The sequence below is a fragment of the Cyprinus carpio genome, chromosome B25 (genome assembly GCF_018340385.1).
Source record: "Cyprinus carpio isolate SPL01 chromosome B25, ASM1834038v1, whole genome shotgun sequence".
Taxonomy (NCBI): domain Eukaryota; kingdom Metazoa; phylum Chordata; class Actinopteri; order Cypriniformes; family Cyprinidae; genus Cyprinus; species Cyprinus carpio.
The window spans coordinates 2,665,381-2,690,601 of record NC_056621.1 but is presented as its reverse complement, the minus strand read 5'-3'; the positions used below and the strand labels follow the sequence as shown (position 1 = coordinate 2,690,601).

At 32.8% G+C, this 25,221-nt stretch overlaps 1 protein-coding gene across 1 annotated transcript in view; it reads left to right on the top strand.

The window, feature by feature from the left end:
* The window catches only part of spg11 (SPG11 vesicle trafficking associated, spatacsin), a 44,579-nt gene that overhangs the window by 9,231 nt on the left and 10,127 nt on the right, over positions 1 to 25,221 (top strand). The window contains 22 exon segments of the mRNA XM_042752795.1: positions 414 to 472; positions 2,878 to 3,057; positions 3,490 to 3,564; positions 3,736 to 3,860; positions 4,858 to 5,042; positions 6,670 to 6,865; positions 7,788 to 7,982; positions 9,262 to 9,368; positions 9,467 to 9,612; positions 10,841 to 10,993; positions 14,804 to 14,870; positions 14,960 to 15,164; positions 16,076 to 16,215; positions 16,291 to 16,402; positions 17,542 to 17,680; positions 19,083 to 19,379; positions 19,641 to 19,841; positions 21,110 to 21,217; positions 21,315 to 21,483; positions 23,168 to 23,356; positions 23,359 to 23,381; positions 24,005 to 24,154. Coding sequence (XP_042608729.1) covers positions 414 to 472; positions 2,878 to 3,057; positions 3,490 to 3,564; positions 3,736 to 3,860; positions 4,858 to 5,042; positions 6,670 to 6,865; positions 7,788 to 7,982; positions 9,262 to 9,368; positions 9,467 to 9,612; positions 10,841 to 10,993; positions 14,804 to 14,870; positions 14,960 to 15,164; positions 16,076 to 16,215; positions 16,291 to 16,402; positions 17,542 to 17,680; positions 19,083 to 19,379; positions 19,641 to 19,841; positions 21,110 to 21,217; positions 21,315 to 21,483; positions 23,168 to 23,356; positions 23,359 to 23,381; positions 24,005 to 24,154 — 3,221 coding nt within the window.

The window sequence follows — 25,221 nt, the reverse complement described above, 5'->3', positions numbered from 1 at the left end:
ATACGGATTACATAATCTCAGAATATTATTCTTCCATTTGAATTGTTTCATTTGAAAGTAGACTCTCTATAGATATATTTTTAATGTCTGTAAGGCAAAGATATACACAGAGTTTCGTGCTCAAGTTCACAGAGACCGAGACGGCAGAAAGCGCATCCTGTTTGCTTTCATTATTTTACAAAAGCACAATGTTTTGTTGTTATTGTGAGAGCACATAAATAAACGTAGAGTCTTTATAGATTCGATAGATGAATTACTCTTATCTATGTGGCCCTAAATAAGGGAGTATTTTAAGTGAGCGCACTGGCGCCTCCTTCTGTCTGCAGCGAGCTACTGCATGACTTCGCCTGTGCAATTTTTTGTTTTATTTTTTTATTGTTTTCTGCTACTAATAAAATTGTAGTTCTGGGTGGAGCTGGACGAGAACCTCTGTTACATCAGATCTCACATATGCTCCTCTCACTTTAGACCTGTACCAGAACATTGGTCCAAGTTGCTGTATCAGTGACCGAGAACCTGCAGGAAACTGCCACCCAGTATACAGATCTTAGACGGTCTACAATCTCTGACCTGGTATGATTCAGGTCCCCCCCCCCACAGTTTGATCTGGACACGCGGGAACGCTGAACGCCTATTATGATGTATGGTGTCCTCCTCAACCAGCTAGTTTACCCCATTTTGCAGATGTTTCAGATTCGTTTTAATTAATTGAAAAATGGTGATAGAGATGTGCCATCCTAAGCATTCAGCTGTAGTTGACTTCGAAAATTCTTATTGATCAATATGTGCATTTCTTTCATTTATTCAGTTTACTCTGGATCTCTTTTCAGGTCAGAGGTTTGCAATTTTATCCATTTATGTTGTAGATCATGATTTTAATCAATTGCCGTTCACTACTTTAAATTTCAAATTTCTGTTTAGATTTCTTGTAGGTCTTCGGTTTCAGAACCTTTCTACTAAACTAACACTGTATTGAATGCGACAACATTAAGTTTAGTTTCTGCACGAAGATTCTGGACCCTCTTATGCCACCGTTTGTTCAGGACACAGACCTGGTTCTGGTATAGGCCTTTTATCTTTATCGTTTTTATAGACCGGCCTTCAGCTAATCAGTTTGCTTTCTTTTACCATCTTTATTCACTTCTTTAGATTCCCTTTCCTTTTTTATCTTTTTTTTCTTTTTTTCTTTTCTTCTTTCTTTCTCTCTCTATCCTTTCCTTTTTTTCTTCTTCCTTTTTCCTTTCTTCTCTTTCTTTTTTCTTTCTTCCCCTGCTCTTTTTTTTTTCTTCTTCTCTTTTCCCCTTATTCTTATTCTTCTCTTCTTCCTCCGCTCCCTCTTACTCTTTACCCCTTCTTTCTTCCTCTTTCCTTCGCTTTCTGTTTCCTTCTTTTCCTTTTTCTCTTCGCTCATCTTTCTTTTCCCCTTCCTTTCTTTTTTCCTCCTGTTCTCATTCTTTCTTTCTCCTCTTTCTTCTCCTCCCTTCCTCTTTCTGTTCTTTCTTTCTTTCTTTCTTCGTTCTTTTCTCATCCTTTCTGTTTTCCTTCTTTTTCTCTTGCTTTTTCCTCTTCCTCTCTTTCTCTTTTCTTCCCCTTCTTACTTTCTCTTCCTCCTTTCTTTTTCTGCCTTCCCTCCTGTCGTCTTTCCTTCTTCTCCTTTTTTCTCTTGTTCTCTCCTTCCTCTTTCTCCTCCCCTTATTCTTCCTTCCCTCTTTTCTTCCTTTTACTTTTCCCTTCTTTCCTCCTTCTCCCTTTTTCCCTTTCTTTTTTCCTCCTCTTCCCCTTTGCTTCTTTCTTTCTCCTTCCTTCGCCCTTTTTTTTTCTTCTTCCTCTCCTTTTCTTTCTGTCTGGAATTGCAGAAAAAATTTCTTTCATTTAGAATCACAGGTAGAATCAAGGTTTTTCAAATTGAAAAAAACAAAAATGTCTAGATAAAAGTGGTTTTTTTTTTTTTTGGACTACCGGCATCTGGCTTCAAGCCACATTCCTTTTCCACCAAAACATTGAAAAATAGAGAAAAGTGTTGTTTTTCTTTCCTCGCAGCGCCCCCGGCCACCCCCAGCAGGCATTGGCCACAGTTAGAGCTTTTAAGGCCCAGCCTATCACGCTAGGGGGAAATTAAGCCACTGCTTTATGAAAACAAGATCTCTGTTGGACCTTGATTCAAGGTTTAAAAGCCCCCCAGCAGGCAACACAACTTCATTTCGGAAACGTTGCCCTCTTACTGAAAATGGACGTTATATTATTGCCGCATCGAGCCGATTTGATAGCGATCTATATTCTAAGAAATCTATTTCTCGGTTGTTTGTGTGCATTTTAAATACATTGGATGTAAATGTTCCTTTTTCATGACCTTAATGTTAACAACACTGAGCTTGCTTTGTAAAACAGCGGGGCTTCTTTGCGTCTGCGATCACCGGTTATATGAGGACTGTACAGGTCTGGAGACGTTCAAGGCATAAGGCATCGTCATCTTGTCTTTACTTTGGTTAGGTTCCATTCCTCTGCAGTGGTGTATCTTGTAAAAAAACGCTGCTTCGACAACATCCATGTTCTTCCACACCAACAGGCAAGCTGTATTCATACCACTATATTATAGTCCTATCTCCAAACTCTCCTCTTTCTCGGTGTGGTGTGTGGGTTGTGTCCATTCAGTTTAAAGCAGCACATTAAGTATAGATACGTGAAGGTGATTAAACTGACTTTGGATAACTAACTTGTGGCATTAAACTGTTTTGCTGCATACCTGCCAGCCAATCAGACTCACGCATTCAGTACAGGGGGGAAGTGGGAAATAAAACACTAATATACAGTATATAAAAAAAACTCAATATATAAGCAGTCAATTTATATATATTGTTGTGTGTTGTGTGTTTTCAGGAAGTTGTTCAGCACGCTATCTTGAGCAGACGGATCCCCACTTGCGCAGGCGCTTTCCTGCGCAGACGCGGATCTCTTGAATGCAGTCTGGAGGACATCAGGAAGACGGGACTGAGACGCACCTTCACCTGTCTCACTCACAGAGACCTGCAGCAGGCCAAAACACTGCTGACTCACATGGTACACGCTCCTGCTTAGCACACAAACATCTCCATCTCTTGTTTCTTGAGAAGTGTCTTCTGCACATCAAGACTTCTGTAAAAAATTCTTCAGTTTTTATTATTTCACTTTTACAATTATATTACTGTGATCGAAGCTGAATTTTTCAGCATCATACTCCAGTCTTCAGTGTGGCCATGTGATATTGTGTCGCTCCATATGCTTTTCTGCATGCTCAAGAAAACATTTCTGATATTATCTGATTACGTTGCCCAGTATTTTTCGTAGAAGCATGATAAATGTAATTTTCAAAAAGAACAGCATTTATTTGAAATAGAAATCTTTTGTAACATGTGTGAATGTCTCCACTGGCACTTTTGATCACTCTTTGATTAGTAAAAGTATTAATTTATTAAAAAAAATAATAATAAAAACACTTTCTCTGTTTTGTAGGGCTTCAATGTGAAGGAGCAGCTCCACACGCATCTGCGTTTCACCCAGCCGATCGGGATCTAAGGGCCTTTCATGGTGAAAAATAAACCCTTGAAGAGACAAATATGTTTTGTTTTGAGGATTGATTGCTCAGTTTTAACAAACTAGACTCCCCGCTGGTTGAAAATATGTGTATTTGTTTAGGGTCACTTCAAGGGTTAATTGAGGCTGTGTTTCTGCATCCCGTGCTTTGCTGGTGGTTTCCAGGTGGAGGAGGCCCTGCAGAAGCAGGACGTTACCTCTCGTGTGAAGAGCCTGCAGCAGGTGGAGTTTATTCAGACCATTAATAACTTGTGCTCGACACCTGCGACGAGATGCTCCAGCCGTCTGGACCACCAGGCAGGCCAAGCGCTTCTCTCTGATTTTCCTCTTCAAATGTTGTTTCTCATCTATTCGCCTCTTTAGTTGATTGCATTCAGTACAGTAAATGATGTTTGGAAAGAGCGCTAATCAGCATTAGCAGTGTTCATTGAATGAATAGTTGTTCGTCATATTATTTTCCATCAGCAGCGTTTTTCAACAAGTTAACTTGTAATAAGCTAAATCTCGTTTTGAAAAACTGACCAAAATCTATTGACATTTTCTTCAACGAATAAACACGAGACGAAAATGCGTCTTACTATTCACGTAAACAAAGTCAATTATGTCTTAAGTATTTAATACTGTAAAGCGGACACAATCTGTATTGTTAAAAGCGCTATATAAATAAAGGTGACATGGCTTGAACGTAAACAGTAAAGAGAATATAGGACTTATATATTAATACACTGCATCCGTGCATTAGGTTTTAAAGGGACAGCAGCCTAATTTAGTTGCTATTGTCCGAGTCACTGATACTAATCAAGCAACAAAAGAAAGACAGAAAATCACTCACTGCTCTTGACTGTAGCCCTAATAAAGATTAATCTAAATTTATTTATAGATATAAATAAATATGTCTGCTTGAAAGAATGAAGAATATGGCTATACAAGTTTTTATATAATGCGTAATTAGCCCATTGGAATTTCTTTGAAAAGAAGACCATGTTCTCGTCTATCATGGATAAAAAGGAGACTTAATTTCAAAAACCCTATATAATGAAGTTTGGAAAAATTTTAAAGAAATGCTTAATAAATACATTACACTGTAACTAAACCCATTAGATTTTAGCCGACTAAATTTACTGTATTAGTCGACTAAAACAAGTCAGATGACTAAAAAAATTACAAAAAATAAATTGTATTTTAGTGAAAAGACTATGACTAAACTCGAAATGAACACTGGTTGTGAGCTGGACTGGAGTCCTGGTTTATGTGGCGTGGCAGGTGAATGAGAGGTGTGTGGGATCTTGTGTCCAGGGTTCTTCAGATGAGCCGGTCTGATCCCGAGAGCAGGCGACTGCTGCAGGAGATCACGCAGGAAGCGGACTCGTCCCCCTGCGGCTCTCTACTGGATCCTGTGCGTCTGGACTGGGTCAGATACTGGGACAGAGACACGCAGAGCTCCATCCTTCTGTCCCGACTGCAGCCGTCCGGTCAGTTCATCACCGCTCAACACTTCAACAGTCACGCAAGCAGTGTTGGGGAATAAAGCAACAAGCCTCAAGAAGCCGTGGTTTACAGTGAATTAATAACAGCTAAGGGGCGTTGTTAGGCACGGAGCTTCACGGGGTTATGCTTTTATTTAAAACGGTTATTCCAGATACGTAGTAAGGTTCACAACAAATTAAAACAGAGCAAATAAAGTGTAATGATATTAATTAAAACAGTATTCTTCCACCAAACAATGCAGTTCCTCAGAAAACAGTTCTGGTTCCAGCAAACGTGGTTGCCGAGCAACACAAGGAAGTAAACAAAGGTGTATGTTTGTAGTGTTTATTTAAAACCGCTTACTAGTTACAGCTCAGCCAATCAGAATCAAGGAGCGGAACACTCTGCTTTATAAAGTTACCTTTTAAAAGTAATGTGTTACAATAATGAGTTATTCCCTAAAAAAGTAACTAATTGCATTACTTACAGTGTTGGGGAATAACTAGTTACACGTAATTTAATTGCAAAATAAATGTAACCATAAACAGTTATTGAAAAAAATGTGTAATTAAACGAGAAAATGTTAATGATTTCGAGCAGCACTTGCAACATACAGATTATTAGATTTCTTTCATAAATTGCAGTGACATCAATGTTTCAGGAGGTTTAGGAACACAGACCCAGGACACATGCTTATTCAATAAACTGTTTTATTTTGTATGTATATGCTTGATTTTTTTAGGATTAACAGTTTTTTTCCAAGGCGTTGTTAGATACCAGTGTTTCCTGTCATAGCTATGCAAATATTTTATTTAAAAAAACAGTATCATAGCTGTTAAACTAAATAAATCTGTATTTAATCTCAGAACAATCTCAAAGTAAGAAGAGGCGCTAAAATCTTGTGGTGGCTGTGCTTTAAAATGTATAATTTTATAACCTTAATTCAAGTAATGAAGGGTTTCTGTTCTGTGGCTCTATTAACACTACTTTTTTTTTTGCACTTTTTTCAAATTGTGTAAAAAAAAATAATAAATTACGGAGGACTTAAAAAATTAAAATTATAAAATAATTAAATGAATTAATTACAATTTTTAAAATGAAAGACAATTTACAAATTAATTACTAATTTTATTAGTTTTTATTTATTATTAATTTAATTCATTTTATTTAATTAAAAGACAATTTTTTTTAATCAAGCTTATCATATTCCAATAGGATCATAAACCTGTCAAGAACTTATCCAGGTTTAATGTAAAATGTAAATTATTATTTCTTGGTTTTTTTATTTTGAGGTGATATTTATAATAATTACAACACTTAAATAAACACACACAAACACAAATTTCCAACAATGAAAAGATAAGCTTTATCAATAAAAGAGCTTTTAAATACATATAGTTGGAAATAAGACGAAGCAGGTTTGAAGGAATAAGTTGGAAATACAGGTATAGTTGGAAATAAGGGACCGAAAAAAAAAAAAGCTTAACCGGTTTGAAGGAAAAAAAAAATGTTCTTTTTAAAAAAAAAAGGAAAAAAAAAAAAAAACAAAAATAAAAAGGAAAAAAAAAAAAGAAATGCAGAAAAAGGTGTTTTTTTGCTGTATGTGAGGATGTGTTTGTTGTTGTGTTGTAGCTCAGGGTTCGTGGGATGCCTCTGTTCTCTGGTCGTATCTCACCTCTCTTCATGATGGTGTCCGAGCCTCGGCGTGGGTTTGCAGCTCGACCGCGGCTGACGCCCCCCGCTGGCCTGCGCTCGCGCCGCACATCATCAACCACCGCAGCCGCTGCGGACGCTACCTGCGTGATCAGATCCTGGACCTGCTCGCCCGGTCAGAGCCTCACATTCACTGCAAATACAGACACATCCAGAGGAGACTCGAAGCATGATTAGTGTGTGTGACCCTGGAGCACAAAACCAGTCACAGGAGTCAATTCTTTTAAATTGAGATTTATTCATCATCTGAAAGCTGAATAAATCATCTCTCCATTGATGTACAGTTTGTTAGGAGGACAATATTTGTCTGAGATACAACTATTTGAAAATCTGGAATCTGAGGGAGCAAAAAAATCTAAATATTGAGAAAATCATCTTGTAAAGTTGTTCAAATGAAGTGCTTAGCAATGCATATTACTAATCAAAAACCGTTAAGTTTTGATATATTTACAGTAGGAAATATACAAAATATCTTCATGGAACATGATCTTTACTTAATATCCTAATGATTTTTGGCATAAAAGAAAACTGGATAATTCTGACCCATACAATGTATTGTTGTCTATTGCTACAAATATACCCCAGAGACTTAAGACTGCTTTTGTGCTCCAGGGTCACGTTTGACCAGGGCTGCGATGATAAATCAATGCAGAATCGACTCGTTCTCTCTGGAATCGATTCTGAGCTCAGTTTTTTACAGCAGATGGCGCTCTAATCTAGTTTTTATCCGCACACTCTAACGCTCATGAAGAAGAGTCTGTAATTTCACCTCGGCTCAGAATGCTTTTAATTCGATTGTAAACACCCTTGTAATTCGATTCAACCTGTTCGAATTTTATGAATGATTATTTTAGGATCAAGTGTGTGTAAGAATTCGGACACAAGCAGAGCACAGCCGTTTCTAAAGCATGCAGCGCCATCTGCTGTTCAAAACTAAGAATCGCGACACATTCGGAAAATCACAGAATCAGTTCTCGATTCACGATGCATCGATTGATTTGACCTCCATGCACTGATGTTAGTCTGTTTGTGTTCAGTCAGGGCCTGTTTGTGCAGTCGGAGATAGAGGACTTCCAGCAGTTGCTATGGCGACTGGGTCAAGCCGGAGGAGTGATGCATCATGGGAAGGATCCTCCTGTCCCACAGGAGCAGGAGTTTCACCAGCGCTTCGTCCTGCACTGTCTGGAGAACAGCCTGCAGTACCTGCTCTACTGCTACCTGGAGCACTACAGGTGAGATATCTATAATTATCACGATAAATGTCAAAGCTTTATTTATTTCGACATTAAAGCCAGATTTCTGCTCCAAAGTGAAAGTTTGTTGAAACCAGACAAAATAAATATCTTAACAGAAAAATTAATTTCTTAGTTTATGCACGTTCTGATGAGTGACATTGTTTCAAATCAAGAAACAGGCTTGTGTTGCTTGAGAATATTAATAATAATATTACTTTATTGTCCGTTACAAATGCACATTGGATAGTAACTTGTGTTAGGATGCAGATGTAGATTTCTGTTCATTATCAAAATCTGTAACATCTGCAAACATTATAGCAACTTCATTTTTATATGGTTAAATGTAATTATTCTGAGTTTTCATTGGGCTTCTATAGTGGCATTCATTTAAATCATGATAATCACAGTTAAAACCACACATAACACCTCAGTACCATGGTAAAAATATAACTGTTAATATTAGTTAATGAACTGTGAACTAACAAATATCATAATTTGTATTAACTTGTAAGTGTGTGTATGTACTTATACTAAAATGTTTAATTATTTGTTTATTTAATAATTTTTGTTTTAGCTTTACTTTCGACATTTCAATTTATACTATTATTTTTTATATATTTATAACCATTTATAATATTATTAATCATTTTTGTTTGATTACGTTTTAATGTTATTATTTATTAAGTTTTGTATGAAGCTCTTTTCCATATAAAATTTATTTTGTATATTGTATTATATTAATGTAATTATTTTTATTCTATTTTTTTATTTTTATAAATTTTTCTTTTAATTAGGTTTTTAAATTTATATTATTATTATTATTATTTATTAATTTAGTTTAATTTCTTTTATATTTTATATGTAATTATTTTGATTTACTTATCATTATTTTGATTTACTTATTATTTTTAATTATTATTTTACTTATTATATTATTTTGATTTCCTTTATTTGTTTTAATGATATTATTATTCATATTCATTTTTATGAAGATTTTTACAGAAATACAGTGTACATAATTATTTGTTTAATTTCTTATGTTATTTGTAATGTATTTGTTTTATTTATTTTTGTTTATTTAATTTTTATAATTTAATTATTTTTTTTAATTCATATTATTATTAGTCACTAATTTTAGGAAGTTCTTTTCCATTTTTTTTTTATTTCTTTTTTTTTTTTTTTTTTTTTTATTTGTATAACTCTTTATGGTTTTATTTTTTTATGAAGCTCTTTTCCAGAGATGAATAGATGTATTTCAGCATCTCATGTTGTTCAGGTTAACTCCCGGGAACTGCCCGCTCCTGACCGACAGAAACCTGTTTGAGAGTTTCCCCTGGTTTGAGATGATGCTGAAATTACAGAAGATCACCAGAGACCTTAAAGGTGAGCGTGTTTTTATGTGACTGTGGAAATAGTAATGTGAAGCGAGGCTTCAGTTTCTGTTGTTTCAGAGCTTGTGTGCGGTGTGTGTGGTGTTTCAGAGCCGGAGCGGGTGTTCGGGGCCAGTCTGACGGCGGCGCAGGTTCTGCTGCCCGGGAGTCAAGCCAGCATCAGCAGCATGTTACTGGAGGGTCACAGTCTGCTCGCCCTGTCCACCATCATGTTCAGACCGGGCGGCATCGACCAGGTCCTTCTGCTTCTGTCCTATAGGGCTGGACCATTCATCCAAAAAGAAATCAAAACCAATTCAGAACCTCGAACCGACAGAGTTTTCCCATGTTTTCGTTTTTTTTTTATATCCTGTTAAAGCGTATCTGCTTGCGTATCGTTGCTCTTTTGTTGATTTTTATTACTTCCATTGTCCCAATTTTAAATCCCCTCTCCTCAAAGACTTCAAAAAATTTAAAGGAACCTATTTTTTTTTTTTTCTCAAGATTGTGATGACACGTTTCTAGTGCAGCGTCTGTGGGAGGGACGGTAAATTTGACATCGTTCTCTCTTTTGATAGCAGTCTCTCTCGATTTTTTTCCCTTTTATTGAAAGTCATGAAAACACTATTGTGTAGTTTTTCTTCTGCTGTTTGAGCAAATGGGGATGCACTATATATATTTGCGGTGTTCTCCCATTCACTGCTCTTCAAGTTAACACAACTATGAAGACTTCCGCTGCTGAGAAACCTGGAAATGTGAAAAAGGTCCATACTTTCCTCTTAAAAACACGTCTCGCACATGACTGGCGCGTTAAAAGAAAGTCCGTTCCTAAACAGTGGACCAATCAGAAGACCACGGAGGCGGGGCAAGCGTAGCCAGCTTTTGTTTACAGTAGCAGGTTGTCATGGCAACTTTTGTATTTGATCTTGTGTTTCCAAGATCACTGAGATGCTGCCTGTTCTTTCTCTGTTCAGCAGTGTTCTATTTACATTTATAAAGCATAGAGTTCCGGTCCTTGATTCTGATTGGCTGAGCCGCGTTCAAAGCTGTTGTACATTACACTACAAACATACACCTTTGTTTACTTCTGTGTGTTGCCCGGCAACAACAAATATTGTATCTTCTTTTGACATGACAATATTTAAAATGTATTTTGTTTCTAAGAGATTCTGGTTATTTTCTACTTTTGACGTGACTATTCATTTTTTAAATTTTTTGCAAAAAACAAAAGATAAGAAATCCACTTTTTCATAAAAAAAAAACATCACATCTTAAAAGTTGAGTGTATTTACAGTGCAAACCTTTAATGAACTACAAAAAATATAAATGAATGAAATAAAGTAATCGTAATGGAGGTTCGATGAATGGAGGTTTTGATTTGAGGTGATATCGCCCAGCCCTATTCTGTCCCACTCTTACATGAAGTCTGTTTATTCTCAAACCGAGAGTGTCTTCTCTGTGTGATGTTGTGTGTGTTGTTGGCAGGCCGTGCGCGAGGGCGAGCGCGGTCAGGACCCGCTGAGCAGAGTCGACCCGCAGCTGCTGCGAATGGCCCTCGGCGCGTATCCCAAACTCAGAACGGCCCTGTTCCCTCAGAGCGGCCCGCGCTGCGATGTGTCCCTCTACCACCTCCTGCAGGTACTGCTGCATTCCTTACAGCACAGCTAGTGCTCTCAAACAATTCATCACATTCTAAATACAAGTTTTTGTTTACATAATATATGTATGTGTACTGTGTATATTTATTATGTATATATAAAAGAAAGGCATGCATGTATATATTTAAGAAAAATATGTTATGTTTATATATTAAATAAATGTATAAATAATATCATTTAATATGCATGTAAATACATATTAATATTTTTAAAATATATACGTGCCTGTGTTTGTATTTATATATACATAATAAATATACACAGTACACATACATATATTATGTAAACAACAACTTTTATTTTGAATGTGATTAATCACGATTAATCATTTGCTTATTGTTCTGGGAATTTATATATTAAATATCCTTACTGATATATTTAAAAAAAAATGTATATTATTTTTCCCGATAAAATAAATAAATAAATAAATTGTATATATTATTTTAGTATTTATTTATGCAACTTTATTTATTTATATTATTTATTATTTTAAATTTAATTAAATATTTTAATTTCTATTTTTATTTCTAAATGTTTATATCATGTGAGGAAAATATACTAAACATAATTTATTTTTGTTTTTGTTTTTATTAAACAATGTTTTACTGCACAAGTTGCTCTTTCTTTAAATAAATTCAATTATAATTAAATTTTCTTTAAATCTACCACATAAAATAAATAATAATAAAAAAAAATCTATAGGCCTAAAACTCTATCTCAGCTTCTGCTCTAAACTATAGGGAGCCCTTTTACATTACAGACCAAACGTAAATTTAAATTACTATTTATTTTTAACTATAATAATCAACACTCAAATTTAAAAAATTGTATGCAAACATGTAAATTGCACTCTAAATTAACTACCAGGCTACAATTTCTAATTGTTGTTGAAATATAATCATTAACACAGTGGCTGTCATAACCTGTTTCATAAAAGGTTCCTGTTTGTCAAAAAGGTTTTATTTAAATATATATTAGAAGATTAAGACATCACTAGCAGGTAAAGTGAAGTGTAATGAGTAGGCTTTATAGCCTAGTGTAATATTTTGTGAAATGTTCTTCTGTAACGTTGGTGAACTGACGAGCTGTGGACACTCTGAGCTACATCAAATACTGCGTGAAACATGAGGCATGAGATGTTCATTCATATATATATATATATCATTTACACATAATTAAGTACTTTTATTTGCATGATTACAATTTAAAATCTTTCTATGACTTTATCTTTATAGAACTTTGAATATGTTTGGCCAAAATTGTTTTGAAAATTTCTGTTTGGCAGAAGTGGCATATTATTTACCTTGCCACTTACACTTAATTAAGTGATTTTATTTGCATAATTACAATTCGTGACCTTAATTTAATGACTTTGAATAATGTGAGGCCAATTTTGTTTGGAAAAATTGGGAATATTTTTGCCAGTAGATGAATATACTTACTTTGTATCACTTGTGCTTAAGTGCTTTTTATTTTTTCCGTCATTATTTTTTGTTTATTTATTTATATAGTTTTTCATTAATTTTTTTTTTTTTTCAATTTTATAACCAAAATTACCAAATATATATATATATATATATATATATATATATAGAAATACAAAATATAAACAAATGTATATAAAATTACTGTATAAAAGCATGAAAATTATATACACACTATAATAAATTATTAATATTTATTGCTAAAAAGAAATTCTGCATTATATTTTTCTTATAATAATAATTATTTCATTTCCTGAAAAATAACACACACACACATACATTTATTATATTTATATATATATATAATATATATATATATATTATATATATATATATATATATATATATATATATAAAAAATAATATAACAATAGATTAATATAATCTGCAAATTAATTTAAGAATTGAAACTCATATTTCATAAGTGTATATAAGTGGTTCATCATGATTACATCTTTCTGCTGTTAAAGTGCTCAGAAACATTATTTGTTTAAACGATTCGAGCTGCAAGCTGCTCTGAAGCATTTCTGCTGAGCCTGAAGTTAATGTTCATTAGTTTAAATGATCAGACAGCAGCCGTTTGTGTTTTGATGGACACTGAAAGTATTCTGAAAGCGTATGTGAGTCCATCTGTGTGTGTGTTTACCGCCTGCAGCGTGTATAATTCATTCTCAGCTCATTACTTTCAGCAGGCAGCACACTCCATCCTGAAATTAATGTGTAGCAGATTTTAGCAGGTATATTTTGGAAACAGATGCATGTCTTCCACTCACTGAAATCAGCTTCAGTGCTTCTCAGATTGCTTGCGTCTGGGAAGTACATCCTCTTATTGTTAGGATGTGATGTTTATGCAAGTGATTTTGTATTGGTGTAACAGTACATATTTCATTAAGTTTCTGGAAATAATTAGAACTTAACTTATTATTGTTATTAATATAAAATAAATCCATGCATCCATTCATCCATCTGCATACATACTATATAAAATATAGAGGAGGAGGAGGAGGAGATTCCATATATATAGATTATATATATTATATATTTAAATAAATAAAAGTAACTATTTAATATAGTGGATTTTTTTTTTATTAACCTCCAGTAAATTAACAAAATACATATAGAATTAATATATAAAAGTACATGTAAAGAATTATGTACAATTAATAAAATAAAATGTATAAGTATTAATACATTTAAAAATGGTCAATAATTAATAAAGTGCATATATGTATAGACACACTAATAAATTCACTGGAAATTCATTAATATTCGTTAATTCTTGAAATTAATTTCCTGAAAATAATTAAAAATGTATAGAATTAATATCTAAAAGTATGTGTGAACAATTCTATAAAATTAATATTTAAGCATCAATACATTTCTCTAAAAATGTTTAATAATTTATAGAATGTATAGATGCACATTGTGAAAATAAATTCTTGAAATAAGTTTCAGGTAAAATAACCAGACGTTTATAGAATATATATAAAAATGGATGTGAATTAATTAAATAAAATATATTAAGTATTAGTACGTATTAAAAATCTTAAAATTTTTTATAAAGTGCGCATATGCACACTATAATAAATATAGTGGAAAATAATTAATTCTTGAAATTATTTTCCAGAAAAATAGCCCAATATTTATGGAATTAATATATAAAAGAGTATGTAAAAATATATAAATATAATTAATTAAATTAAACATAAGTATTTAAAAAGCTAATAATTTATGGAGTGCATGTATGTATAGACCCTGTAATAAATACACTGGAAAATAATTAACACTTGAAATTAATTTCTAGAAACATAACTAAATATTTATGCAATTAATATATACAAATATATGTGAAAAATATATCAAGTTAAATAAATAGATATCTGAGGATCAATACGATTTTTTGAAAATGTTAATGATTTCTAGAAAGTACAGAACATATAAAGTAGAAATTATTTTAAATGTGTGTGCATGAATGAGATCGTGAGAGCGAGTGTGTGTGTGTGTGTGTGTGTGTGTGTGTGTGTGAGTGAGTGAGTGAGTGAGTGAGGGTAAGTTAGTGTGTGTTCGCTTCATTTCACTTAATTACAGGTATTTTCACTTTTTTCATTTGGATTTTAATGGTCTCGAACCCAAAGATTCAATGGTTTATTTAACATAGAGTCAGACAAACATGCACACAGCATGTAAATCTCATGCAGCAGACTGATGCTGTGTTTGTGAGATGGTGACAGGGAGTTACAGAAAAAGGAGAGTCAGAGGTCGATAACAGCAGGAGTTTAATGTATTGTGTGCTTTTCCATCGCAGGGCTTTGCATCCTCTGGATCCCTCCAGACTGTTCGGATGGCAGTCGGCCAACACCACAGGCGGCAGCGGTAGGAGCTTTACACGATACTGTGAGGAAATTGTGAGAGATGCTCCTGGTTTTAATGACAGAAGTGTGGGTTTGCTGATGTTTTTCCAGAAGCGTCCAGAAGCGAGCCGCCGCGACACTTCTCCCAGCTCTCAGCTCGTGCAGTAAGTTCGCCGTCGTCGAGAATCTGGACTTCCTGTATTATACCTGAGTCACGGCCCGGCCGTCCCGTGTTCGCACATTCGGGGTTTTTCCTCACGCAAGCAGCTCCTCGACTGCAGCAACGTGAACGCTCCAGTGAGTCCATGCTCTCAATGTGACACTGTCACATAACACACAAACACGAGCTTACTTGCCACAGCTGACAGCTCAAACTACAAATGAGTAGGCTTCGGTTTAAATCTCAATAAACATATATCTTGAAAAATATAAACTATAAAATTATATATAACATATTTAATGATGCAATTATACTCATAAAACGTAAGAATAATATAAAATAAAAAAGTTATTACTAAGAATATGTAAATTATGCAGAATATGTTACAATATATTTTTTTAATAAATAAATACAATTTTTGAAAACTAAAAAATATCTAAAGTGCATGTATATGCTCTTTAAAAAGATATTGTGAAAATTAATTAACTCTGAAAATTAATTTCCAGAAAACTAAAAAAATATGTACAATTAATGCATATAAACAGTAAATATAAATAAATGTATATATAAATTGTATATTAATATATAATTCTAATTTTATTTATATGGGATAATATATATTATGTGTGTGTATATAACACACATGCACACATTTATAATAAATAAATAAATTATTACATTTTGGAATTAAGTTTCGCAAAAAACTACCAAAATGTTTTCATTTATAGAACTAAAATGGGGGATTAAATATAGAATGAAAACTTTTTTTTTTATTTATAGAATAAATATAAAAATAATAATCATTAATTTAAATAATAATGATAATAGTAATATAAAAAGATTTTCTAAATCATTAATTAAATTAAGTATTAATATTACATTTTGAAAAAAATAAAATATATGCACACTAATCTATTATCACACAATTACAAAAAAAAAAATAAAAACATGTATGTATAATATGCAATGTAATTTTGTGTGGTTTCAGGGTGTACTCTGGCTGCGGATCAGGCGTACTCGTTAGGCCTGTTGAACTTCAGGCAGAGGTGTCGTGCGTGTCCGTGAAGGTGTGTGTGTTTCTGCGAGCTGCTGGGTGTGTGTAGCCTCAAGCTGAGGGTGGATCTCTGTGTGCTGAACCTCGTCCTCAGACTCTGGACTCAGACCTGCGAGGACCACAGAGACGCCGCTTCACTGCGGCAGACGCTCGGTACCCATAGCACTGCACTCAGTCACGGCTCGGCTTTGTTTGAGAGCTCTCGCTGACTTCTCTCATCTGTTCCAGTGGAGAAGGCCGGCAAGCTGGTCAGCGGTGAGAAACGAAGCGCTCAGGAGCTGATGGTTCATCTGGAGACAGGCAGGTCAGAGACGGCTCTGGAGAAGAAAGGCGTCTGTCGGTCAGTGTTCTGGCAGGCAAATCATATTGGGGAATTTTTTCATTTTGTTTTTTTTATTAATACGCAGGCGCAGCGGAGAAAACTATCATTTTAATGAGTAAAATGTTTTTTTTTCCTAATATGGAATTTAAAGGGTTAGTTTACCCAAAAATGAAAATTAGCCCGTGTTTTACTCACCCTCTAAGCATCCTAATGATTTCTGTATCATCTCCGCCTACTCCCCACTTAACTCATACATCACAGAAGTGGGCGTCACATCAGAGCAAAAAAAGATTTATAAAGTTTTTAAATATGGATATTTTTCTTACAAAACACATGGGATTCTCTAGCAAGAGGTCTTAATCTCCCCCCCTGGAGCCGTGTGAGGCACGTTTTAGTACGGCAAATGGCGCGGCACTTTATTTGACGTCTTTTGGACTGGTTGAACTAAAAACCACATTTTGCTCCTCCCTTTCTACGCTTAAAGAGCCATGGATTCATTTTTAGATAAACTTCCAAAGTTGGATTCATCTGGAAAGAAGAAAGTCCGTACACCTAGGATGCCTTGAGGGACATGGATTAATTTAACTTAATATAGAAAAATATTAAAAACATTGGTAATGAGAGTTTTCGTTTTTTTTTTAATTAAAATATTGAAAAATTTTTTATATCTTTTTACTTTTCGTTAGTTACTGAATAAATTCTACTGTTTGTTTGTGATGTTTGTTGTTTTTCAAGAATAAATGTGATTTCCATCACGTCCCAAATCATTGTTTTAGTGGAAATTACATTTTAAAGAAGAACGTTTAGTAAAGAATAAACTTGTTCTTTTTAACATAAAATGTCATTCTGTCCCTAATTCACACAAGAAAATATTTATTTTTATGTAACTTATTTTTATGTCATTTATTTTCTGTAGTTTCTTTTAATTAAACTTAACAAAATAACAGGCTGATTGGAAATGAGTAAAAATGTGACATTTAACATCGCTTCCTCGAACAGGGGGAATTCACCTTCACATTTTCTTCACGCCAAAATCGTTTGTTGAAAATGCAAAACTAAACTTTATATAAAGGATATAAAGTTGTTGCATATATTTTCAGTTTTTATTTATTGATTTATTTTAAGTAACTTTGTGTCTGGTTCTGTGTTTTTATCAGATCGTCGTACGAGGCGGCGCAGGAGTGGGCACTTCCTGTCCAGTTCTGTCACCTGCACGCTCTTCCTCTAAGCCCTGCGTTCCCACAGGACTGCGCTCGTGACGGACAGTGGCTCAACTTCCTCCTCTACACAAGTCTTGTGATTGATTAAGTATTTGATCACAGCCATTTTTTTTTCATTTTAAAAAATCATAATTAAAAATTTAAAAATGATTAAAAGTTTCATTTAAAAAAAAACTATTAAAATTTAAAAATGATTTTAAAAGATTTTTAATGGGATTTTTTTAAATTTATTGTTATTTATTTTTTAAATATGTAGGGATTTTTTTTCAAATATAAAAAAATATTAAATTTATTTTTAAATGGATTAAAACTTTTTTATTTTATTTTTTATTTTCTTAAATATATAGATAAAATATTAAATTTATTTACACAATGTGTTTATTTATTCATTTATTTTTTTTTATTATAATATGGGGGGAACATTTAAAAAGCCCATTTTTAATAAAGGATTTTTAAAAAATCCTGTTTTTCCTGTATTTTTTTTTTTTTTTTTTTTTTTTCAGATAGGCCTATTTAAGAAAAACCTCACGGGTAACATGTTATCATTACAAGGGTGTATAATTTAGTAGGGAACCTCGGTACATGTCCTTACCAATATATAGTGACTACAGAAATTTTGATCAAACAATTAAATATATGTGTATATACCCGCTGCTGTTGTAATTTCACTTTCAAATAGTTTATAGAATAGTGGTGCACATGTGATACATGTGCAGAGTAAGAACATATACGGTTGGACGAACTGTTTTAAAGCACACAAGCACAGTCCAGCTGAATGATAGTTTACCCTCTTTGACTTTATGTTGTTCTGCTGTTTTGTGGTCATCTGCTTCTCCCATTTGCTCTTTTTACATTGACTATCACTCTATAAAGACTGATATAATTAGACACAACAATCATTTCTCAAAAATGTATTACAATATATACTGATAAATGTAACATTCACTAAAATGGCATCAGATGACTGGATACTTTAAACTGATTTCCTCTTGAACTGTCACCAACTGAACTGCAGTGGTCAGGTTATATAAAATATGGTAAATTAAGCTACAAACTCAATCGTAATACACAATGTTTCCATCTTTCCCAACTTAACTAGTGGGTCATTTCGTGAATTGAATGATCCGCGATCTGAAGTTCATAACTTCGGAGTGGGTTATTTCATGAATTGAATGATCCTCGATCTGAAGTCCCAAAGATTGGGACAACGGAACGTGAATTGTGAATCTTTTGATTCAGATCAGGATTTTGGAGCATGTATTGCAAATCATTTTCTCTTTTAAATTTCATTTTTGATTTTTGCTAAAGACCTGAGGTGTGATATCCATAATATCCAGAGGCGCTGAAGACCCAAGCTGGGCATTTAAGGGTTAAACAAAACAAACAAACAAAAATGAAAATCAAACCATTTCTCATTTCTCTTTATTTCTTTTTAAGTAGAAAATCAAATGAACAGAAGGTTCACAGATGTTTTTTTTAATCTTTTACATCACAACTTCATATGCTTTTGTTGGTTGGTCCAGGTCAGATCTCTGGCGGCCAGTTTCTGTCCGGCTCTGCAGTCGCACATTTCTCTGGCTTTCCAAGATCTTCATCCGAGCAGCTCCCATCAGGCTCTGGAGGATCAAGGGAGCGTCGCTCACGCTCTCCCCCGAGACGAGAGCCCCGAGCCCCCCAGAGAGCTGTTCCAGGTGCTGCTGGAGAGCCAGGAGAAGCCTTCCGAAGCGGTCCGTCAGCGCAGTCCTGCTCTCCCCCAGCTCACTCCCTCCCATCACGTCCGTGCTCCGACGTAAACAATCTATGCACCGACCCAAAACACACATTCACCGATCAAGTAAACACACACATTAATGAAGTAACTAGCTACATTAATTTAATTACAAAATAAATGTTATCGTAATCAGTTACAGTTACTGAGAAAAATTGTGTAATTAAATTACAGTTGCTTATTATAATGTTAACGATTACAAACAGGGTTACATCTGAATTCAAATTTTTGTCTGTGTGTGTGTGTGTGTGTGTGGTTTGATTGACAGGCCGCCGAGCTGCTGCAGTGTCTCTGCGTGTGGATCCTGGCGTCTGTCGGTGATGATGTCACTCAGGAAGCCACCGCCCACCTCCAGGAGAGCCCCGCCCATCACGTGTGGAACCTCCACGATCTCTCCGTCTTGTGGAAGACGCTGCTGTGCAGGAGCAAGATCAGGCCTCTGATTCGTGGATTCCAGCTGTTTCAGAGGGTAAGAGGCTCTCTGATTGGACGAGAGTGTCTCTATCTGAAATCTGCTGGTCTGAAACTGAAATGCAGAGCAGATCTCAGATCAGTTTAAAGACGTAGAGTTTCTTTGGCATGCACAACAATTTTAGCGTGCGTGATATTTTTCCATCATCTACACGCTTTATTGGTGACAATATATTATTATATTTAATGTTTATTAATATATAGTTTATTAACTATATTATTATATTTTAATATTTACATTTTAGTCATTTTATGTGCTTTGTGAACTTTTTTGTAATGTATTTTAAATTTGGTTTTGTTTTTAATTTGTATAAATAACAGGCTTATTACTTTTATTACGTATACATAAATATGTAGTTCAGTGTTAAATTATTAAAATTATATGTATGTAGTAGAAGTTAAATTTTTTAAGGTAATTGATTTTTTTTTCAGGTGTCCATATTACTTTTTTACATAAATATATAGTTCAGTGTTATTTTAGTATTATATAAAATTATAATAATAATATAACTTGCTTTAGTTATTATTATTTTTTTACTCCATCTTACATTCATCAAAATTCAAAAATCTAAAACATATAATTATTTAATTTCTTGATTTAATTATAAATAATATTTAATATTTAAATACATCATACATTTTACAAATTTCAACAAATTAAAATTACTAAAATATCACAAAATCATCAGAACTTCATTTTACTTTTTTTTACATATGTTCAGTGTTATTTTAGTATAATTAATATTTAGTATTATGTATTTAATGATTTATAATTATATTTTGAACTTTTATTAAAAGTTCATTAAACTTATTTTTTTTAATATTTTTATTTAATTTTAGTACTTCAACAAACTATTTTATTTCGGTTTAATTAAAAAATTTCATGTAAGTTTAATGATTTCTAATATTATATTTCAGCTTTTTTCAGTGAATGAAAATGATTTTAATAATTTTAGTTTAATTAATAATAACACTGATGTTGTTTCGTGTTTATTGTGAAGACTGAAAACAGTTTTGCTGCTGAATATTTTTGTGAAAACCATGATACATTTTATTTTTGAGGATTCTTTGATGAACATAAAAGTTAAAAAAACAGCATTAATTTGAAACAGAAATCTTTTGTAACATTATGAATGTCTTTACTGTCACTTTTGATCAACTCAGTGCATCCTTGCTGAATAAAAGCATTAATTTCTTAAAAAAAAAACGTTTTGAATGGAAGTGTGTAAAATATTATTTCATGCTCGTCTCTGTATTTTCTTGCAGGAGTCTCCGCTGATTTACATGCTGCACATGTATGAGTTCTGCTCGGACTACAAGGACTATCAGCGAGCCAAAGACAAGCTGCTGGACTTCCAGAAGTGTTTGCTCAATGTAACTCTCTCAGCTCTCACTCAGGCTTCCCTCCCCACAATCTCCTCCTTTCCACTGACCCTACTCTCACTCTTTGTGTGGTTCTGTGTGTGTGTAGTTGCGGAGCAGCAGTGTGGTGCTGAGCTCAGACGTGCTGCCGGTCCAGTGGGTCGAGTCTCAGGCTTCGGTTCTGCTGCTGACGCTCCTGAAGCAGAGCAGGACTCAGTACGAGCTGCGCCGGCTGCTTCAGCTGCTGGTGGACATGGAGCGGCTGCTCAAATCCAACGGTCAGACTCGATTTTAGCTCTGAACCACATTTACTAGAGTCCACATTCAGCACTGGGAAGAAAAAAAAAAAATACAATAAAAATAATTTAAAAAATGTAAAAAATAAAATGTTAATTACTTGAAATGAACATTAACTGAAATAAAACACAAATTATTACAATTTAAATTGACTTTTTTTTTTGTTGACTTTTCGTTAAAATATAATTTATTCCTATGATGTGCATCTGTATTTTCAGCATCATTACTCCAGTCTTCAGAGTAACCTGATCCTTCAGAAATCATTCTAATATGATGCATTTCTGATTATTATCAATAAAAAGTTCTTATTAACCCCAAACTTTTGAACAGTAGTTTATGTAGTAATATGAAAATATAAAACTTTATAATGGAAAAGTGCTATATTCTGTGAATTAGGGTTATTGTTAAGTAGAACTAAAAGTTAAACCATAAAAAATGTTAATTACTTGAAATGAACATTAACTGAAATAAAACACAAAAAACAAACTTATTTTACTTTAGATAGTTGCCAAGGCAACTTTCCTATTTTTATTCAGTTTAAGCTGAAGTATTAAAACAATTCAAATAAAATAAATTAATAAAACAATAAATAAGTAAAACACGTACAAACAATATAATAATTCTGTATAGACGACACAAACATTTAACGTTTCGGTACAGCAGGGAGAAAAACTCAACTTTTTATTATTATTATTATTATTATTATTATTATTATTATTATTATTATTATTAAACAGTGGTTTACTGAAAAAGTTGCTCTTAAAATGAAAATATAAAATTAAAATGAAAACAGAAAATGTAAAAAAATTAAAACCGAAAATATAACATTAAAATGAAAAGAGAAAAATATAAAAATAAAAAAAAGAATGTATTAAAAAAAAACTAAATACAAATATAAATGCAAAAAACAGAAAACAAAAAAATACAAAAAAACAAAAAACAATAAATAATAAAAAAAAAAAAAAAAACAAAACATAAAAAAACAAAATACAAAAAACAAATATGAAATAATGAAAATAATTAAAATATGGAAAATGAAAAAAAATGAAGATAAAAAATTTAAATGAATGCAGAAAATATTTAAAAAATGAAAAACCAAAAATATTTAATTAAAATGAAAACAGAAAATATAAAAAAATGAAAAACCAAAAATATTTAATTAAAAAGAAAACAGAAAATATTAAAAAATAAATTACAATGAAAACAGAAAATGTTAATTAAATTACTTAAAAAAAAAAACTGAAATATTAAATTACAATGAAAACAGAAAATATAAAAAAATTAAAATGTAAAATTAAAATGAAAACAGAAAATATAAAAATATTTAAAACTGAAAATATTAAGTTAAAATGAAAACAGAAAATATAAAAAACTGAAATATTAAATTACAATGAAAACAGAAAATATAAAAAACTGAAATATTAAATTACAATGAAAACAGAAAATATTAAAAAATGAAAATATTAAATTCAAATGAAAACAGAAAATGTTAATAAATGAAAACCGAAATATAACATTAATATGAAAATAGAATGTATTTTAAAAATTCAGTTGTAATAAAATTTCACCTTTTTAACAGTTTTTACTGTGTAAATGCAGCCTCGGTGAGCAGAAGAGACTTCTCTGGAGAGCATTAAAGCACAGTGATTATTCCTCCGTGTGCAGGTCCTGACTTCAGGAAGCTGAGTCAGCTGAGTCAGGTGCTGTCAGACACTCCTGTGCCGCTGTCTGCGTGTCTGCTGGACCATTACTCCAGCGCCGGCCTGCAGGACGAGTGCAGGACCATCATGCAGCAGCTGCAGGACCTCGGCCTCTTCACGCAGGCCAGGACCGTCGCACAGCTGGCCGAGCTGCCCCTCGACTGCTGATCATTAATGAGGTGAGCGACCGCCACAATTAACAGCAAAATCTGGGATAATTAAATAATAATGAGGTTTTATCTACTCCTGATGAGGAATCTGAATAAATCTAGTCATAAAATACTTCCTTTAGCTCTTATATGAGGTAGTATAGGATTGTGCAACCAAACTACTTTTCCCATAAATCTGTGCAAGAACGAAGAAAAATACACAAATAAAACAGCAATCAGTTTGCTTGTCATTCAGCTGCATCTGCATTAAATAAAGCTTCCTGTGAAACATGAAACTGTTCAACGTGATCATTTTATTGTGACTAAAATCACTTAAAAATCATGCCATAATTTGCAGAATTATGTATGTAGGGCTGAGATCACAATTTGGCTTGCTGCGATTTATCACATTTTTTTAATTATAGAAATGTATCGTTTGATGCCCTGTGGTTTTCTGCCAAAATAAAAGCTCAGTGGTTTCACTTTTGAAATTAATTGAGACAAATTGATATATAATCACAGGTTTGTGGTGAAATTGTGAATCCCTAAATTTATAAAAAAAAGACCTCCAGAAGCAGAAGTTGGGCTTTAGGAACATTATAAGCTGCTGCAGAAGTGCTAAGTGAGGAGCTTCCTTCCTGTTTTTCTGGCAGCTGCAGCGAGATCTGTGCGCTCATCGGCAGAAGCGTCAGTGGGAGAGACAGGAGACGCGGCTGTCCTTCTGGAGAAGGTGCCACGAGCAGCTGGAGACGGACCGCGTCCAGCCCGAGGCCGCCTCTCAGTTCTTCCTGACTCAGGCTGAGGTCAGGCTTTCTGTCCGCTCTCCTTTCACCTCAAAACCTTGCTAAAACATTTTCAACAGTCATAAAAAATGTATTTTATGTTGAAATCTTACATTGGTAATTAATTTGTTTGATTTTTGGTAATAACGATATTATTATTATTATTATTATTATTATTATTATTATTATTATTATTATTATTATTATTATTATTTTCTTAAGTGTTAGATGTTTTTTTTTACAGCGAAATCTTGCATTAGCAATTATTTTATTTGATGTTTTGGTATTATTATTATTAATAATAATAATAATAATAATAATATTATTATTATTTGTTATGGTAATAATAATTATTTTAGTAACAATTAGTAATAATAGTAACATTGTTAAGTGTAAGATATCTATTTTACAGTGAAATCTTAACTTGGTAATTTTTTGGTAGATTTTTTTGGTAATAATAATAAATTATTATTATTATTTTCTTAAGTGTTAGCTGTTTATTTTACAGCGAAATATTGCATTAGCAGTTATTTTATTTGATGTTTTGGTATTATTATTATTATTATTATTTGTTATGGTAATAATAATTTTAGCAACAGTTAGTAATAATAATAATAATAATAACATTTTGTTAAGTGTAAGATATTTATTTTACAGTGAAATCTTACATTGGTAATTTTTTTGTTCGTTTTTTTGTAATAATAAATTATTATTATTATTATTTTCTTAAGTGTTAGATGTTTATTTTACAGTGAAATCTTGCATTAGCAGTTATTTTATTTGATGTTTTGGTAATATTATTATTATTATTATTATTATTATTATTATTATTATTATTTGTTATGGTAATAACAATTTTAGCAACAGTTAGTAATAATAATAACATTTTGTTAAGTGTTAGATATTATTTTACAGTGAAATATTACTATGATAATGATTTTGTTTGATTTATTTATTTTTTTTGGTAAAATTAATTATTGTAGTAGTAGTAGTAGTAGTAATAACAATAAAAATGGTTGTTGTTATTATGATGATTGTTGTATTTTACGATCAGCCCAGCTGTTTCTGAGCAGCACTGAATGGTGTGT